Raw genomic sequence first — 13,856 nt, 5'->3', positions numbered from 1 at the left:
ACATTGGCGCTAAAAGACATAGAATATTACTACAATTGACCTGAATTTATTAATATTATTCATTTGTATATAATATATATTATAGCCACAATAAAATTAATTCGTACTTAACAGTAAAGAAAGAATAGAATTGAGTAAAATCAGGACTCATATCAAAAAAAATTTACTTAATCTAAAATATCTTGGTTACCTATTAGTATATATCACATTATCATCAGATACCTAGTATGTTTTGGACGTTCTATATAATATGCAAAGTTCGATTCTTAGTCCTACAGCACTAGAAACACACAAAGCAACATGATTGTTAGCGCATACATATTTCCATTTCCTCATGGACCAGATCATAACTGCGCTGGTAAAATCATTGATGACCATGATGGCCCACCACATTTACATGCTAATAAAGGTTTTATAATAATTTAAGATCATGAAATAATTGTGTATTGTCGGAGTTACATTATTATTTTATCTATTTGTGTGATGTGGTATCCGCCATTTTATTACTACCATCAGAATTGATAATATATCCTCCCACATAGCAAAATATTCTATGTATCAGAAGATTCATAATATCACTACATAGTTTTATACAGAACAATTTCACTTTTTCAAATTGAAAATATAAATTCTGTCTATGATACATTTTGTACAATTTTATAAAAATAATAATTAAAAAAATAAAATAATAACAATTAAAAATAATAGCTATTTTTACAATAAGTAAAAACTAAATGAATAGATATAATTCATATAATGAAAACAGTACAATGTAGATAATATATTTAAAGTAAATTTAGTGAGAGACAGTACCTAGTTCATAATACAACTTCCTACAATGCTTTTTACATTTTGCACATATTAGTTTTACAAAATATATATCACATAAATTTTTAACATTTGTTTTTTATAAAGTCAAATTCATACTTATTAAATGTAATAAATAAAAATTAATATTTAAGTAACTAAAATATCTATATTATGATATAATTATAATGCTTCACAGTCATAAATAATATAATTGAATATTTACACTAAATTTACTTTGCCTATAAAAATATGGATTTGGTATAAGGAGTAGTATTAAATGTTTGTATTTTTCTGGCCATTTTTTAAATTATTTGTATAAACATAAGCAATTCTTTTTAAGAAATAAAATGCATATTTCTGTAAAAAATGCAGTTGTATTTTACTTATTAAAATGAGCATGCACTGCATCAACTAATGACAGCTCATTTGTGCGATTTAGTCTCCTCTTGCATTTAGGGCAGGGTATTTTTTCATTTAAACATTTACTATGAAATACACTAGAGCAATCATCACAACGATATGTGCTACTTGTTTCAAAAGGATATAATATCTTTGGATCCTGACATACTTCACAAATGAAACCCTTTTGACTGCACAGCCAACAATCTAACACATGACTTCTCGCAAAATTAACAACTTTTTCTAACTGCAGTGCTAAGGAACCATTGGGTATTTGTGCTAGATCAGAAATTGTGTAAAGATGGACATGGTCATACAGGTACTCCCTGGGCCAGACTCTCTTTTGCAAATCCTCTATAACAGGCTCCCTGCAAGTAAATATGTATGCTCTCAAAAAATTCAACTGTATTCTCAATTCTTGCAACTGGGCCATATCAGAGACACCACAGTAAATCTTTGGATTCAATTTTTTCATATCAATCCAAGCATGATGTTGAAACTCAAGCAAAAATAATGCTGACTTTTTTGACACTGCATATCTTTTGAAGTCCCAATTATGTACAACACGGGCGGGAATTATAAACACATTGGGGTCCATGCAATTTGTACAGTAATAATCTCCAGTGAAGGCACACACTTTGGCTTTTGATATTGTACTTCCTAATAAATCCTGACACCCCTTGCATTGATAATTCTGGTGGTCGAGACCTTGTTCTCTAGACAGAAAACCTAATTGTTGTATCATTTTTTGTAATTCTGGTACAGTAAATGACCCCGACATAGAATTAGGGACAACTTCAAAATCTAATCCTTGTAATAGAGGGTCTTCAGGTGTTGCAGTCTCTTCTGGTATTTCACATATTTCTGTGTCATCTGTCAATTTCAGTTCTTTTTGTATATCTTTTATGATATCTCGTAAATTAGGAGTGGTGGCATTAGTTTCACTGAATGGATTCGTGTTATCAACTAATGAAGACAAGCTCTTTAATTCAGGTGTTTTAATCATGCTGCTGCCATGTGATGAGTTGGAATGCACAGATGTGTTTAGGTCATCATGATTGTCTGACCATCCCTTGCCAGAGAGAGAGTTGCCAGTTACATTAACATCAGTGGGAGCCACAAAATCTTCTGAATTTAATGATGATGACAAAGAGACATCTGGTTTTTGAGCGTCACTTGTAGATGGTTTCTCAATCTCCACAGGAATTGATTTCTTATCAACAGTCTGTGGTAATGTTTCTTCTTTTGGGTGATCTTTTTTTTCCTCAGGTATTTTAATGTCTTGTAAGGATGTGGGACTACTTGTGATGTCTTTTATATCTTTAGATAATATGAAATCTAATGCCTCATCTTCATTAAGTGAGAGCATGCGACCTAAGCCAGTAATGTTGGAGGAGTGAGTTGGAGTTGACACCAATTTGGGCTTTGTCTCTTCATCTATCATTGTACTAGCCACATCCAAGGCTGTACTTATTGGTGCAACTCTGATTTTAGGTACCCATATTCCAGCCAGCATCAATACCTGTTCGGGCCACTGATTAAGCAGACTAGAATTTATCGGCAAATTAAACTGCACACATGACTCCAAACCTTCAATAAGCTTTTGTGCTACTTCTAATATTTCAGTATCTGATACAAATGCTGCCCTTGTGTAAAATGGCTTTACAGCAGATATGTTTTTTAATAATGTAGACAGGTAAGATGATAGAAGACATTCATTGAGAGCGATTCGAAGCCAAGCCCGACATTGACCTATTTCTGTGTTGATCTGGGGCAATGAAGAGATCTGATCAATATTCTGTCGATGTGACAGCACCAGAACTAAAGGCCAAAAATTAGGTTCAGGACGTTGATCTGAATCCCCAGATAATGCGTTTTTTGCTTTTCTAAAGAAAGTATCTTTTAAACCGTGCAGAAAAACAGCCTCCAATGCCGAGCACAGCGTATTAGTGGAATCATTGGAACCTAGGACGCTGTGGAAGTTTTCTTCAAACTGATTATTGTATTGTATGTCTTTTACGCATTCAGATAGATTATTTATTAAAGATTCTTTGATAATAGAATCACGGCTACGAATGCTGAAGCCAGAGGCTACATTCTTAAAAAATGACATTTTCGCTTTACTTACTGCCTGCCTAAATTATCAGCGACCGAAAAATAAAAAAAAATAGCAGTTTCGCTATCAATAACACTGATTTAATTATTTATTGCTGTCAATAAACAAGATATTTCTTAGTGTTTCACATTTCATAACAAACAATGTATGAATGTAGATATAATTGTATTAATCTATGACTTTGACATTGATAGAAAGATTTTTTTTCTTCTTTTGGATAGAAAGTTATAGCGTTAGCTTCAAAGTGAAGTTCACGATATTTTCGATGTAAATTAGGGAAGTAAATCTCTAGGCTACGACGATTTGTTTAAACTAGAACTATTGTATAGTATAATAATAAATTTGATATTTTAACCGTCATAAACAAGTTCAAAATATCTTACATTTTAAGCCGTAAAAATTAAAAAGTTAGGTTTTGTTCGCTTGTCATTGTCAAAGCTCTTAAATCTGTACAAATGTCTGTATATAGATTGGTTTTGTTGATTTATCTATCACACAAACATAACACAACCAAAAAATGAAACGTTATTAGTTGTTCAAGTTTTACAACTTAATTTATTTTCAGCTTTCAATATATTTTTACTGTACAGTATAATTTTAACCCACAATAGTAAACAAAAGTATAACTGTTTATACTTATTTATATAGTGTATTGCTTGCAATTTTAGAAGGCATGTTTTATATTTTTCATATATTGCTATTATATTTATACGCTTCCGTTAATTACACGTTTGCTGAAGAATATTCAAAAGCAGAAAATAATAAACAAGGTAAAATGAATACCATGTTTATTCCAGACCAAATTATCAGATAAGTTGATAATAATTCGTGTAATATTTCAGAGGTGCTGTTATGTAGAAAGTGTGGAGCTGACGTTGCAGATTCTTATTACCTGTTTAGTAAATTAAGCCCAGGATCACGTAAGACTGAAAAACAAAACTTGTTTGGGAAACAAAATGTTACAGTACAAACATTAGTGAATCCTTTTGGAGTAAAATTTGAAATAGTTACAACAGAGAAAGCAAGATGTGATAACATAGGACCTGTAAGTCATTGAAATCATAGTAATTTTGGCGTCCAGCATAGTATGTTTCTCCTTTTCCTGATCAGCCCATCAGTATATTAATCTCTTTTTTTAGTACACTTAATATGAATAACCTATTAAAATGAGTTTATAATAAAGCACAAATAACAGTAAGTTTCTCAAACCCTCAATACTGCATTATAAGCTATTATAGTATTATTGAAAGAACTCTGGCCCTCTGGCACCTCTCCAATCAAACCCTCTATGACTGACTGATAGGGGTTTCATCTGGCTGTAAGTTGTAAAGCCCAGTTATGGTGATGGCCATTAGAATAGTTAAAAAATGTAATATAGAACTGGACCATTTTATTTTTAGCGTCAAGGTGCTGACTCTTGGTACCCGGGCTACACATGGCGCATATGTACATGTCCTCATTGTGGACAACATCTTGGTTGGACATTTGACAGTTCTAAAAACTCTGAGGTTGGCAATGACAAATCTCACACTCAAGAACAGTCATTTCATGGACTAATACTGAGTAACATTCTTGGAGAAAATTGTAAGCAATACATAATAACATTATCATTACATTTAAGTATTTTTCATATTATGTTACAGAATAATAATTCTTTAATATAAGATTTTACTTCTATATTGGTTAATGTCAATTTCATCAATTTGGACATAATTTATGTCTAAATTGATGGTAAAAAACTCCTCAAAAAATATTTTTCTTAATAAAAGTCAATATATTTCTAAAATATGAAACAATAAATTAATTATAGTATTTTTTCAGTTACAGATTCATTGATAATGATGCCGAAAATATACAAAATGTAAAATATTGCAGACTATATAATTTTATAAAATAATATTTCTATTTAAATAAAAACAATGTTATAATTTTTATATTTTTATTTTATTATATACTCATAGAGAATTTATACACAAATTGTTGTTAGAATTTATTTTATCTCCATGTCTCCATAACAATAATACTTTTGTAAGTATAAAAAAGTTAGCAGCCATAACATAGAGAATTAAATACATAATGATCACAATGTTCTGAAAATAACATCTATTACAACAATGTAAACATTTGCATGTGCAATGTTACCATGATATGAATTAAAATGATAATACATCATCATACAACTTCTTTACCATGGAAATTTTTGTATTTACCGGTAATAAATATCCTTATACTCCTGCATTTACAATATGCGAAGTTTTATCAAAATTTGCACACTTAACCTAATCTTTAGACAAACAAAATATTTTTAGAATTATAAATCAAATTTGGTGTCTTCTCACAATTGAAATCAGTGATTTTCTGATAATGTCAGGATTAAAAAAACTAGTAAAATAAGAGACATCATTTAGTAAAAAAAAATTGGTTATGAAGCAATTCCACTTTAGAGATACACAGTAACACTTTTACATATATTAATTGTAGGCCATTTCATAACAACAAAAAAAAAATCAAACAAACATGTTCCATGAAATATGTATTATGTAAAAAGTTTTTGTTCCTTGCCTAAGCAATGGCTATGGTGTTAGGATTGTATTTTAACAGTTTATCTCTAATACTTCTTACAGGTACATTAATTATAGAAAACAGTTTACTTACTCCTTAATCACATTTTTACTAAACAAAAATTATAATCAACCTTATTCTAATATTAATCTACTTATTCAATCTATGTACTAGCAAATCTTTGATGTAAAGATTGTCCTGTTGCGGCTGGAGTGGGAGTAAAGTTCACACCTGTAGGAGACTCAGTAACTGTTTTATTGCCATATGTTTTTCCCTGTATTGCAGCTATTTCCTTTTGCAGTTTAGCATTTAGTATTTGTTTATTAACAAATTTTCCACCTATACCTCGATTTCCTCCTCTGCCACGTCCACGCGATCTTGTTGATCTTTTGCTGTTATTGGATTGATTTGATCGGTTAGATCTGTTCGATCTATTTGATCCTAATGACTTAACACTTCCTGGGCCTCTTCGAGTGTTATAACCACCAAATTGATTATTAAGTTGGGCTAAACTCTGCCTATTTAAATAACCTGAACTACCAAAACTGTTACGTCGTCTATTGACAAAATCATTTGCCACACTAACTGTTAGTTGTGAAGCAGAATTGAAAGAATTGTTTCGAGATCGTGTGAATGTCTGTGACCGTATCACATTATTATGCATAAGGAGATTCTGTCTTTGTTCTTTCAAAATTTGGTCTGATCGTAGTCCCACTGCACTATACCTGTTACCAGTGCTCAAACCACGACCACGTTTAGAAATGCCTCGCTTAGCAACTGCCAATGGTCTACGCAGATTTGCTGCACCTCGACGTGTAGTTATGCCAAGTCTACTATGCACACTGCCATAAAGATTTGGATTAGAATTGGACCGTCTCAATCTGTTCTGCTGTCCACCTAAAAGTTAAAAAATGATTATAGTGAGCAAATAAAGTAATACTTATACATAACCATGCAAATAAAAATTATAATCTGTTTACCTCTGTTGTTAAATCTACCAGTTCTGACTAATGGAGGTATTTCAGATTGTTGCTCCTCTAGGCCTGCTCTACCTTTGGGAGTGAGACCTCTAGTGAAACGTGATCTCGAGTTTGATCTTCCTCGTGAAACAGAATTACGGCGTTGTCGAGAGCGGGAGCGTGCCTGCGATTGTGAACGAGACCGTGATTGAGAGCGTCCTCCTGGGCCACGGGATCGAGATCGACCCTGTCTACCCGATGGGGTATTGGCACGTGACTGTGAACGCCCCCGGCCACCACGACCGCGTCCGCGTCCTCCACCTCTACCTGGTCTACCTCGACCTCCACCACGATCCACTCCACGGCCTCTATTCGTACCTCCACCTCTTCCACGAGATCTACTAGTTCGTAGCTGTTTATTCTGTTGGATTATCTCATCTGTAAATATATGTCAACATATTTATTGAATGAAAACATATTGTGCTATTTTTATAACACACGTCACTTTCGTGACATCTGTTCATGTATTAAATAAAAGAATGATATAAATAGCAATTTGTACATAAATATTACAATGATAATATAGCTATATATGACGAATAAATAGGGTATTTTAAAATAGAGGTAAAATGGCTAAAAATGTTTGATATAGTTAACATTAATAAAAGGTCTTACCCAAAGACATATTCACTGAATCTGCCATTGTTAATCACTGAAATCTGTTTACGTTTAAGTTGAAATGGTCTTTTATGTCTAAATAATAATATATTTATAATGTAATAGCGGATATTTAGATGAATATAGGTTAGCTTTATTTTTTTTTGTTTTTACCACAGATCAGATAGACTTGCTTTTTACGGCTTTAAATGCACGTACTGCTAAGTAATTACAAGCATCAGTGTTGCCAGATCCAATTTTAAATTAGAAACAGTAAGTAAACATAACAAGAAAAGCTATACCGCCAAATAGTTGAATGTTGAACTCCGCATTCCAAGGATTTCTAATAAAAAATATGTTGTAATATTTATAAAATGTATGTACAAGAAGTAAACAAATTATTTGGATTAAACTCCCGTAATATCGAATACCAAGCATTTACGTGACTACAGCTGTTTAGTTAATAAAAACATCAAAGGATTTTGATTATAATAATATGTATTAAATTTTATAAATCTTTAAACATAGCGCGAGTAGTTTATATTAATCTATATACATACTATATTAATATTTAAAATATGAAATTGTGATATCTGTTTTGATCCCTTTTCACGGCTTCAGTATGAAGACATATTCATATTCTTTATGAAGGAAGACTATCGGCCGAAGGGAGTTTGCCGCTGCTATCTTATAAGATTGCCGTAATGATACACACAAAGTCTAATATATTATTCTTTAAGGCATATATAATAGGGCCCAATATTGTTATATAATAATAATAAGTTGCCCGAAATGAAATTGAAAAGCGAGAAAGGACATAGTCTATATTTTATCTCAAAAATAAATCGTTGTAAATAAATATATTATTTACTTGATATGTTGTCTTCTATGAATTCGTCTATCCTGTCTAGGATTATCTTCGTAAATATAATCCTAGACCGCAACATCTACTCTCTACGAACATCCAATACATTTAAATTTTGGAAAATTTGAAATAAAAGATCGACCGTTCAAAGGAAGATTAAAAGCTACTCTTATACAAAAAACCGCCAGTGCTAAGTTGGACGATATCTGTTACGGCGATGTTAGTAGGTTGGACATATTCGATTATGATAAAACTTTGAAAGGAAAGGACAATAAAAAATAGTCTCTATTCAAGTTTATACTTATGTGAAATTTTATTAACAAAATGAAAATAGGTGAAATAAATAACATAATATGTATATTTTTACGAAATATTAATTTGTACATTATTTTATTTTCATTATAGTTAAATTAAAATATCCCTCCATACTCGGAGGATAACAACGTAAATAAAATACAAACTGAGTGTTTATACATCTAAATAATATTATATATCCGAAACTAACACAAAAATAATTATTAACACTAAGAAACCTATAATGTATCTCCCATATGGGTTTTAATATTCGACAATTTTCAATTGACTGACTAATATTATGTACAAATTGTTTTAATCTACTTTTACAATATGAGCCAAGTTTGTAAAGTGAATCACAGTTTAGTTAGTGGTGTTTACAACTCGAAGGCCGTAATCATAGGCGCCATAGCATAATTAAGGCCGTTTTTTATTACCACATACAATATACATCAGAGACTTTTGTTTCACGTATGAACTAGTATGAAGGCTATGAGTCAGTAATATCAAACTTAAGTACATCTTACTCGTGCAAAAATTGAGTTGCGATCAAAGTGCAATACTTTAATATTGTCACGACATAAGCAACCCAAAATATTTCTTAATAATTATACATATTACAAAATTTTTGAAAATATCATGTCATTGATATTTTAATCTCTTTATTGCATTATCAAATACACATACGTTATACAAAATATGCAATTTTATATCGCTCACTAGATCGGACATTAAGAGAGACACCGATATAGAAAACAATGTTTCTAGAACAATATTTAGAATTTCATTATTTAACACGCTACAGGAATGAGAGGTCGCCAATCGACGACGAGGTCACACAATAAAATACAAATTTGAGTATTTACGCTATCAAATAATATTATATATCTAAACTAACACAAAAATAATTTTCACTAGAAATCACTACGAATCTAAAGGAATATTCACACGGTTCAATTCGACGAAATATTTCAAATTGTTTTAATCTATACAATAGAAATAAATAATCACAGTTTAGTTAGTTCGTCGACGGCCGCGGGCGCGTGACGGGAGGCCGTCGGCCCTGCGGCCCTACATCAGAGACTGTTTCGGTGGTATGGCGGCGGCAAACTTAGCATCTTACTCGTGAAAAATTGAGTTGCGCGTGCGCGCGCCGCCATAAGGCAGCCTCCATATTACTCGGCGTCATTGATATTTTAATCCTGCGGCCCTACAGGCGGATGTCGGTGGTGGCGGCGGCCAGCAGCGAGGACGCGTGCGCGCGCCGCCAATATTTAGCCATTATTTAACAGCTCGGCGCCGGCCAATCGCGGCCGGCCCTACAGGCGGATGTCGGTGGTGGCGGCGGCCAGCAGCGAGGGCGCGTGCGCGCGCCGCCACGAGGCAGCCTCCAGCTCGGCGCCGGCCCTGCGGCCCTACAGGCGGATGTCGGTGGTGGCGGCGGCCAGCAGCGAGGGCGCGTGCGCGCGCCGCCACGAGGCAGCCTCCAGCTCGGCGCCGGCCGACGAGGTCGCCGCGCCCTCCGCGCCGTCGGGCCTCGCCGCCGCCGCCGGCGCAGCGCCCGCCGCGCCCGCGCCCTCCGCGTCCGTGCGCACGAACGCCCGGCACTGGACGTCTTCCTGTGCACCGTACCGATGCAGGCTGAGAAACTTGAGGTTGGCCACTATGGACGAGTTCATGTGCCTCGACTCTCGCGGGATGTTGACGGTGGTGGCCGACCGCTCGATGCGCTTGGTGCGGCTCTCGGGCGGCGCGAGCTCGAGCGACTGTCCGCGTCCGTACAGTCGAGACTGCCCGAAGCGTGGCGTCAGTCGTCCGATGAGATTGTCCTCCTTGCGCCCGCTCTTGCTGGCCGCCGTAGACTCGTCCGGGGGTTTCGGTTTCTTTTTGAGAAAGAACGGAGTGAGACGCTCCGACAGAGGGCGCGACGACGTCGATCCGGCGTCGTGGACGTTCGACGTCGAATTCGACGTCTTCAGTGGTTTTATTGAATTCGGTTGAGTTTTATTCGGGTTCGACTTTCTCTGGATGCTTATTCTGGAAAACACGCCGAAGTCTTCTTTCTCCTTTTTGTCGGCCGACTCCATGACGACATCTTTTTTCTGTTCCTCCTCGGGAGGGTCGTCCTCGCAGACTTTCAGAACGCAATACGTATCTCTTTGAAGCTCGTCGAGTAGACTGTCGTCGTTCGAGACCGTATCTATTTTGCTCAACCGATGTTCGTCTCGCTTATCGAGCAGACATTCGTTTTCATCGTCGTGCATCTCGTCGCTCGGTAGGCTGCCCGTAGATCCGCACAGCGCGCCGTACAAAGAGGTGGAGCGGTCGTCTACCGACTTGGAGAGGTCGAGCTCGGGCTTGGGGTGCAGCCTGGCGCGGGCGGGCGTGTGTCCGCGCGGCGGCACGGCGGGCGGCGCGTCGTCGTGGGGGCGGGCGTGCGTGCTGAAGTCGGTCATGAGCTCGTACTCCTGGCAGCGGAAGTGGTCGGGGCGGCGCGCGCGCGGCTGCACGTGCACGTACTCGCAGCGCGGCGCGCGCGCGGGCGACAGGCGCGCCGGCTTCGGCGGCCGCGCGGGCTTCTCCGCGGAACCGTCGCTGTCCTCGGAGGGCTCGTGCTTCAGGCAGGACATGGTGAGGTAGCCGCTGCCGGTGGACTTGGTGGACTTCCCGGACGACCGCTCGTCACCGTGCCGAGCTAGTCTCAGTGATTCCGTGCTGGAGCCGATGTCGAGGGACGACTGCATAGGTATCGTCGTACCGTCCAAATCTACGGTAGGTGAAATATCGCTCCGCCACGGCCGCCAAAGGAACTGGCTATCGACGCTGTCCGAGGCTCCGGCTAAATGCAGGTAATTGTCGTCGCCTATTGGCGCTTGCCTGTATAAAATAAACTTTAAGTAAACAAATTTGTATTTTCTTAATTAAAAATAATCGCTTAATTCTATTATAATAATTGGTGGGAAATGTGTTATGGACTAAATTTGTACTTACTTGCTGCCATACTTGGTCTCCCTGGCTAGTGATCTTCGGTAGGTTCGGTGTCCGTGCTCTAAGTGAAACATGGCCTCCTGCAATTCACGCAGCGTAGCCGCTTCTGCTTCACGCTCCTCCATACTCGTGCCTTCTGTACGGGGCAAATAAAGACAAAGTTAAAAACATTTATTCATATTTAGTTGATCATCATTTTGCCACTTATATAATAGTTGGCTACTTAGCATTACCAACTTTTCTAAAAATGCCCTTTTACACGATTAGGATAGTCTTTAGTATAAAGAGCGGTTATATTTAGAGCAGATTATAAAGAGGTAACGTTTGTGACTTTGTGAGGTTGTGATGTTATCTCGGGCTCTACAGAACATATTTAGAAAATTAATTTACCAATAGAAAGCATAAATTATGAACTCGACCAACAGCGCGTGCAGCCGCTGCAGGTGGCGTGCGACGTACGTACCGTGGTGGTGGCGAGGCCGGTGCAGCCGCTCGTCGAGGCGCGGCGCGTGCGCGACCAGCAGCGCGTGCAGCCGCTGCAGGTGGCGTGCGACGTACGTACCGTGGTGGTGGCGCGGCCGGTGCAGCCGCTCGTCGAGGCGCGGCGCGTGCGCGACCAGCAGCGCGTGCAGCCGCTGCAGGTGGCGTGCGACGTACGTACAGGCGCGTGCAGCCGCTCGTCGAGGTGGGCGCGTGCGCGACCAGTACGTGCAGGTGGCGTGCGACGTACGTACCGTGGTGGTGGCGCGGCCGGTGCAGCCGCTCGTCGAGGCGCGGCGCGTGCGCGTGCGACGTACAGCGCGGCCGGTGCAGCGCTCGTCGAGGAGCGGCGCGTGCGCGACCAGCCGCGTGCAGCCGCTGCAGCGTGCGACGTACGTACCGTGGTGGTGGCGCGGCCGGTGCAGCCGCTCGTCGAGGCGCGGCGCGTGCGCGACCAGCAGCGCGTGCAGCCGCTGCAGGTGGCGTGCGACGTACGTACCGTGGTGGTGGCGCGGCCGGTGCAGCCGCTCGTCGAGGCGCGGCGCGTGCGCGACCAGCAGCGCGTGCAGCCGCTGCAGGTGGCGTGCGACGTACGTACCGTGGTGGTGGCGCGGCCGGTGCAGCCGCTCGTCGAGGCGCGGCGCGTGCGCGACCAGCAGCGCGTGCAGCCGCTGCAGGTGGCGTGCGACGTACGTACCGTGGTGGTGGCGCGGCCGGTGCAGCCGCTCGTCGAGGCGCGGCGCGTGCGCGACCAGCAGCGCGTGCAGCCGCTGCAGGTGGCGTGCGACGTACGTACCGTGGTGGTGGCGCGGCCGGTGCAGCCGCTCGTCGAGGCGCGGCGCGTGCGCGACCAGCAGCGCGTGCAGCCGCTGCAGGTGGCGTGCGACGTACGTACCGTGGTGGTGGCGCGGCCGGTGCAGCCGCTCGTCGAGGCGCGGCGCGTGCGCGACCAGCAGCGCGTGCAGCCGCTGCAGGTGGCGTGCGACGTACGTACCGTGGTGGTGGCGCGGCCGGTGCAGCCGCTCGTCGAGGCGCGGCGCGTGCGCGACCAGCAGCGCGTGCAGCCGCTGCAGGTCGCGCGCGGGGTCGAGCCGCAGCGCTAGTGCTGCTGGTCCGCGCCGCGTCTCCCGCTCGCCGGCCTCCGTCGACTGCGTGCACCCGCCACAACCCTCCGCGTCCGCCTCCTCACGACCGCAACTATTATAGTAATTTCGATGTCTTTAATACACGTAACACAAACGCAAACGGCGATAACAAAGAAAAAATCTATAGGAAGTGTTACGTTAGGCTACAATTATCTTAATACTAGTTTAAAATATAAGACTATACATGGGTTGTATGTGTGAATGGTATGTATAATACAGTTTGACGCACCAGGTCCAGCGCGCGTCCGCGTAGTAGCCGGAGTGCGCGGGAGCGGCGGGTGAGTGGCGACACAGCGCGGCCAGCAGCCGCACCCACTCCGCTCGCTCCACACAGTTGCTCGCCTGCACGAACAGCACGCGCTCGCGATGCACTGTAAACGAAATTACAGTTTAATTATTATTAAACAGCAAACATATAATTATATGCATGATATATACATTTTATAACTTTTTAGTCTACCTCTAGTATAGATCATATCAGTAATATTATATATCCCATAGTTCAGCATCAGTCAGATATAGCTTTTAATACATATTAAAAGCTATATCTGACTAATAATTTAGGTACATACATAAGTACC

General features: G+C 40.3%; 4 protein-coding genes across 4 annotated transcripts in view; 1 reads left to right on the top strand and 3 right to left on the bottom strand.

Annotated features, from left to right (window-relative positions):
* Window positions 1–814: 814 nt before the first annotated feature.
* On the bottom strand, window positions 815–3,461 carry LOC131844323 (uncharacterized). Its single transcript, XM_059193180.1, has one exon. It carries the CDS (start codon window positions 3,320–3,322, stop codon window positions 1,190–1,192), a length of 2,133 nt encoding a protein of 710 aa, XP_059049163.1. The 5' UTR covers window positions 3,323–3,461; the 3' UTR covers window positions 815–1,189.
* Window positions 3,462–3,775: 314 nt separating this feature from the next.
* Window positions 3,776–5,252, top strand: LOC131844455 (protein cereblon-like). The gene is made up of 4 exons (XM_059193351.1): window positions 3,776–4,095; window positions 4,168–4,370; window positions 4,726–4,909; window positions 5,147–5,252. Exons 1-4 carry the CDS (start codon window positions 3,999–4,001, stop codon window positions 5,188–5,190), a joined length of 528 nt encoding a protein of 175 aa, XP_059049334.1. The 5' UTR covers window positions 3,776–3,998; the 3' UTR covers window positions 5,191–5,252.
* Window positions 5,253–5,739: 487 nt separating this feature from the next.
* Window positions 5,740–7,699, bottom strand: LOC131844445 (hornerin-like). The gene is made up of 3 exons (XM_059193338.1): window positions 7,522–7,699; window positions 6,868–7,284; window positions 5,740–6,784 (listed from the first exon to the last, which is right to left on the bottom strand). Exons 1-3 carry the CDS (start codon window positions 7,547–7,549, stop codon window positions 6,051–6,053), a joined length of 1,179 nt encoding a protein of 392 aa, XP_059049321.1. The 5' UTR covers window positions 7,550–7,699; the 3' UTR covers window positions 5,740–6,050.
* Window positions 7,700–10,077: 2,378 nt separating this feature from the next.
* The window catches only part of LOC131844198 (GTPase-activating protein), a 33,334-nt gene continuing 29,555 nt past the window's right edge, over window positions 10,078–13,856 (bottom strand). Inside the window, exons 13-16 of the mRNA XM_059193010.1 lie at window positions 13,505–13,646; window positions 13,125–13,327; window positions 11,654–11,786; window positions 10,078–11,539 (exon numbers count right to left, since the gene is read on the bottom strand). Coding sequence (XP_059048993.1) covers window positions 10,078–11,539; window positions 11,654–11,786; window positions 13,125–13,327; window positions 13,505–13,646 — 1,940 coding nt within the window. The remainder of the gene's footprint in view (window positions 11,540–11,653; window positions 11,787–13,124; window positions 13,328–13,504; window positions 13,647–13,856) is intronic.

Source organism: Achroia grisella, unplaced genomic scaffold, assembly GCF_030625045.1.
Source record: "Achroia grisella isolate CSIRO2021 unplaced genomic scaffold, CSIRO_AGI_Agris_v1 utg402, whole genome shotgun sequence".
NCBI lineage: Eukaryota > Metazoa > Arthropoda > Insecta > Lepidoptera > Pyralidae > Achroia > Achroia grisella.
Note: the sequence above shows the minus strand (reverse complement) of the source record. Positions and strands in the feature narration are given on the sequence as shown.

Coding starts and splice junctions, on each gene's coding strand:
- LOC131844323 (XM_059193180.1), bottom strand. CDS start 3,322: ATGTCATTTTTTAAGAATGTAGCCTCTGGCTTCAGCATTCGTAGCCGT.
- LOC131844455 (XM_059193351.1), top strand. CDS start 3,999: ATGTTTTATATTTTTCATATATTGCTATTATATTTATACGCTTCCGTT. Junction 4,371..4,725: donor GATGTGATAACATAGGACCT/GTAAGTCATTGA, acceptor TTTTATTTTTAG/CGTCAAGGTGCTGACTCTTG. Junction 4,910..5,146: donor TAACATTCTTGGAGAAAATT/GTAAGCAATACA, acceptor GTATTTTTTCAG/TTACAGATTCATTGATAATG.
- LOC131844445 (XM_059193338.1), bottom strand. CDS start 7,549: ATGGCAGATTCAGTGAATATGTCTTTGG. Junction 7,285..7,521: donor TTCAGTGAATATGTCTTTGG/GTAAGACCTTTT, acceptor ATATATTTACAG/ATGAGATAATCCAACAGAAT. Junction 6,785..6,867: donor TGGTAGATTTAACAACAGAG/GTAAACAGATTA, acceptor TTTAACTTTTAG/GTGGACAGCAGAACAGATTG.